Source organism: Pyxicephalus adspersus, chromosome 9 (assembly GCF_032062135.1).
Source record: "Pyxicephalus adspersus chromosome 9, UCB_Pads_2.0, whole genome shotgun sequence".
Taxonomy (NCBI): domain Eukaryota; kingdom Metazoa; phylum Chordata; class Amphibia; order Anura; family Pyxicephalidae; genus Pyxicephalus; species Pyxicephalus adspersus.
Genome location: NC_092866.1, coordinates 26,083,856 through 26,087,888, shown reverse-complemented (window position 1 = coordinate 26,087,888; position 4,033 = coordinate 26,083,856). Strand labels below are relative to the sequence as shown.

Here is a 4,033-nt window from a genome sequence, read left to right as displayed (position 1 = left end):
TCGGTAGAAAGGAGTTCATGTATTAACTTTTTTTAAAACATAGTTATGTCTGCTCAGCTATAATCCACTGAAGCATTCCAGCAAAAACAAATGTTAATACACTGTGTTTTGAAATAGAAGCCAGACCACGCAGTGTTTCTTTGTTTGTTTCACCAGTATCTCCGGCCCCCATGGTATTTAGCTGCTGATTCCTTGAAGTACACAGATCATGTAGATTTCCTTGGTATTGGATTTTTCTTGACTCCTGTCTCAAAGACTCCCATATGGCAGCTGTATCTTCGGGGCAGTTGACAAGGACATTGCTGGCACATTTGTGAAATTCATCCCAAGATCTAAATAGAACATATATTAAAGATATATTATACATACATCTGGAAACGTTTAGGTGTATATCTGCGGTATAAGCAACATTTCAACAGAAGTTTTTCCTCACCAATACATTTTTAATTTGCCACTTGTACTTAGCTGGTACCTTTGTGAAAGGTTCATTTAAATGTGGGGTATTTTAATATACGTCCTAAGACATGATAGTGGATGGAAAATATATCAACTCTGTATAATAAAATTCCTCCAGATTCAGGGAACCAAGGCAAGCAAATTTGGAAAAATGAATTGGGGAAGGATTATAAACCGTGTCACATCTTAATTGTGATCTGTGTTCCCTGTAGGGATTATGATCATCTTTCTTTGTTTTGGTACCAATCCAGAAATGTGAGTTTCTTCTAAAAATTATACCTGTTCTGGTGACAATCTGGTGAGAACTACATCCTATTTTTGCTTGGTATGACTTTTTTATAGCTGTATTTACCCAAAATTATTATTAGTAGTCAATCCTATTTGAGAAAAAGGAAAGATCAAGGTTTTTGTCTACTGCAAAGATGATAGACAGCATTTGGAGAAATGCATCTTAAAACAAAGTTGCCTATTTCAGGTTTGCTGCAATTTCACTTAAAATTTTTTTTGCAGCACTGTGAGGTGAAATCACCTAACAAGGGTCACTATGTAAAGCTACCTGCAAACATTGGGTAGTGAACTTTTTTAATACTTTTTTTAACACTCTTTTAAAAAACTTTTTAACAGATGCTAACACAATTTATTGAACACTTGAGAAAAAAAAACATATAACCCCCAATGGATAAAAATGTTAGTTGTACTTTTTTATGTTGCATAATATTCTCGCAGCTGTTAATCAAAGCCAGAAGCATCCTAATTTAAACAGCATGACAAAGATTTAGGATTTGTAAAAATTAAGTCACTTGCAGTTTTGTTTGGTGTTTTGGAATTCATGAACATAAAACACTTGGTATATGTTTAATAGAAGGAAGGAATAAAATACAGTGAACTCAGCATTGGATAAACTGCTTTGGAAAGGGACTCAAGAGGACTCAACAAATGGTTGTCTTTTTGGTTGTGTCTTCTCTAGTCTTGGAGAGCTTTAATAAATCATGCCCAATGCATGCCCAGAGCAAAATCAGAATCAAACTCCATTAAACTGCAATCCTAAACAGACAATTCCTGGCACAATTAAAGACAGCATTACCGGATAATTTTTGCAGATCAAACTAATTAGTTGTCTTCTTCACAACAGAAAGCAATTTCCTCAGACAGGAACTATTTACAAGAGCATAGGCTGCCTGAAAGAGTTAACTTGTAATTATGCAGTAGGTTTTTCCACTGGTTACTAGTGCAAGCCTTGAAAGGGAAGAACTGTTAAATACCTAATGCGAAAATGACCACCTACAAACCACATGATTTGAGTGGCTGATGTGGATCAATATGAATGTGAAAAACAAACAAACATGCCCTTACTAAGGTATAAAACAACACGCACTGGACACTAAAGGCTTATTACTTATATGCTTGGGACTTAAGCAGAAATCTAGGTCTTGATCAGTTTAACCCCTTTGCTTTCGGAGCTGTTTTTGGCTTTGCCAAATGTTAAAATGCTTTTAGATCTGAAGATGTAAAATATTACAGAGTTTCTGAAAGTAAAGACCTGTAGATTTAAAGGACGCTACTCAAAGTTCTTAAGGTTCAACTGATATGTGGTACTATTTGTCAAACCCAGATTTTCAGTTGGAAAACACTGGCATTTTAGTGTATACAAACACATTTCAACAATAATATAGGTAAAGTAGGTAATGTAAATTCTTGTGTACTATTTACATTTTCTGTTATTGATGTTAACCTTTTTTTAAAGGTTCAATATTTGTTAATACCATTAATGCATAACAATGATCATTGATAACCAATAGGGCAATGTGTAATTGAAAGATTTTCTAAATTTTGTAAATAGAGTAAGCATACAAGTATGTTTTTCAACCTTTCCCTTGCTTAATTTTGGTTTTGGAAAGCAAGCAATAAAACTCTAGTATATAACCAATACCAGGCCTTGAAGTTAGCCTTCAACAATAAGACATATATTTTTTTTTTTGCATGAAAAAAATAATAGTTATACCAATATCTTTGATTATATACCACTATGTTTTATTGGTACCAGTTATATCAGTTTTTCATAGCTGTCAGAGAAACTTGTAGTTAGCTTTTTTAAATAAAAAAGTAAGGTCCTAGGTGAGGGTTAAGTTCACCAGCAACTAGTGTTGTGTTTGTTGGTGAAAAGAAAAGCAATGCCTAAATAATGCTGGGATTGAAAATCATAATTTTTTCCATTTTGGCAAATAGAATTTGAAAAGAGAACATGTGTGAAAATATACAGGTAAAGTATCATGTTTATAATATATATATTGTTTGTTATTATGTTCAAGGTTAAAAAATCAAACCTCGGCAGAATGGTAAACTACAAATAATGCACTCAATTTCATATGTTGTAAGGAAAGAGAGCTGAAGGGTATAATAGTTTTCAGTACAGGGAAGAAAAGTTGGTATGACAGTAAAAATTTGTGAAAGGAGTGCTATATTCTAAAACAAAAGACAGTATGTGGTAAATGCATTTCTATGTGGTAAAACTGAGTGTTTTTTTAAACATGTTGGTGTAAATTGATCAGCATTTTGATTCACTCTTTTTCAGTCATTTTCGTTTCTGTGGCCTACCTTTTTGGCAGAGATCTCAGTGCTAGTCTGATTGCAGCTAGCATAGGCAGGTAATCACTCCATTAAAGATGTGCTGCGTAACGTTTGTGCCCTGGTATTGATCTAAATATATACAGATCTCAGCATGACTAACTTTGCTTTGATGAAATGTCACTGAGAGTTGGAAAATCCACATTGCATAAAGTAAATATTTTTTTTTGCCCAACCCCAAGTTTATTCATGATACCTGCTAGGTTAATATATATAATTATAAATATCAATGGTCATTTTGTTGTCTTTTTTCTGTAAAAGATAATGACAAAATGTTAACCTACTTGCATATAAAATCAAGCTCTTCAGTGTCATCCAAGTCTTCATTTACTTTGGGTTGGTGGGTATTTTGAGTCATACTGTCCCCGAGGCTAATCAGACAATTAGCAAATCCTTTATAAATTGTGTCACAGTTCTTGCTTGTTGCATTCACAGGAATATGGTGAACTTTAAAGAACAAAGAAAGGCAGAATAACACAACAGTTTAATAGGATTGTCCTATTTAGTACATATAAAAACAGAGCAGATGAGAAACTGGAAAAATATTTTTTTTGGGTTTCATAGTAAGCAATTATATAGATTTTTAATTGCGGTTAAACAGTGGTAAACATAATTACAAACATTTCAGAAAAACAATGACAGATTGTAACAGCCTAAACTGTTAAACAAAGAGGAATACCATGTACATTTTAATAGGAGATCGACAGTTTTAATCCGGAATATTCTCAAATGACATATAACACGCTCACAATGTAAGTAGAAAAGCATTGGACACATTATAGTAGTAGATTATACATTAATAGGAGGGTCATTTAACATTACTCTTTTAAGAAACCATGTGGTGTGACGAAAACAATTGTATAATTTTGTTTTGTTGGCTAGAATGGGTGTAGCAATAAAACTTTCCCAAGTTTCAAAGAAATTTTTTGTTTTGGATTCTTTGTGCAAGGCC

At 33.2% G+C, this 4,033-nt stretch overlaps 1 protein-coding gene across 1 annotated transcript in view; it reads right to left on the bottom strand.

Moving 5' to 3' along the window:
- The window catches only part of NRN1L (neuritin 1 like), a 28,586-nt gene continuing 24,553 nt past the window's right edge, over nt 1-4,033 (bottom strand). The window contains exons 2-3 of the mRNA XM_072422960.1: nt 3,366-3,528; nt 1-332 (exon numbers count right to left, since the gene is read on the bottom strand). Of these exons, the coding sequence (XP_072279061.1) occupies nt 44-332; nt 3,366-3,528 (452 nt within the window). The 3' untranslated portion in view covers nt 1-43. The remainder of the gene's footprint in view (nt 333-3,365; nt 3,529-4,033) is intronic.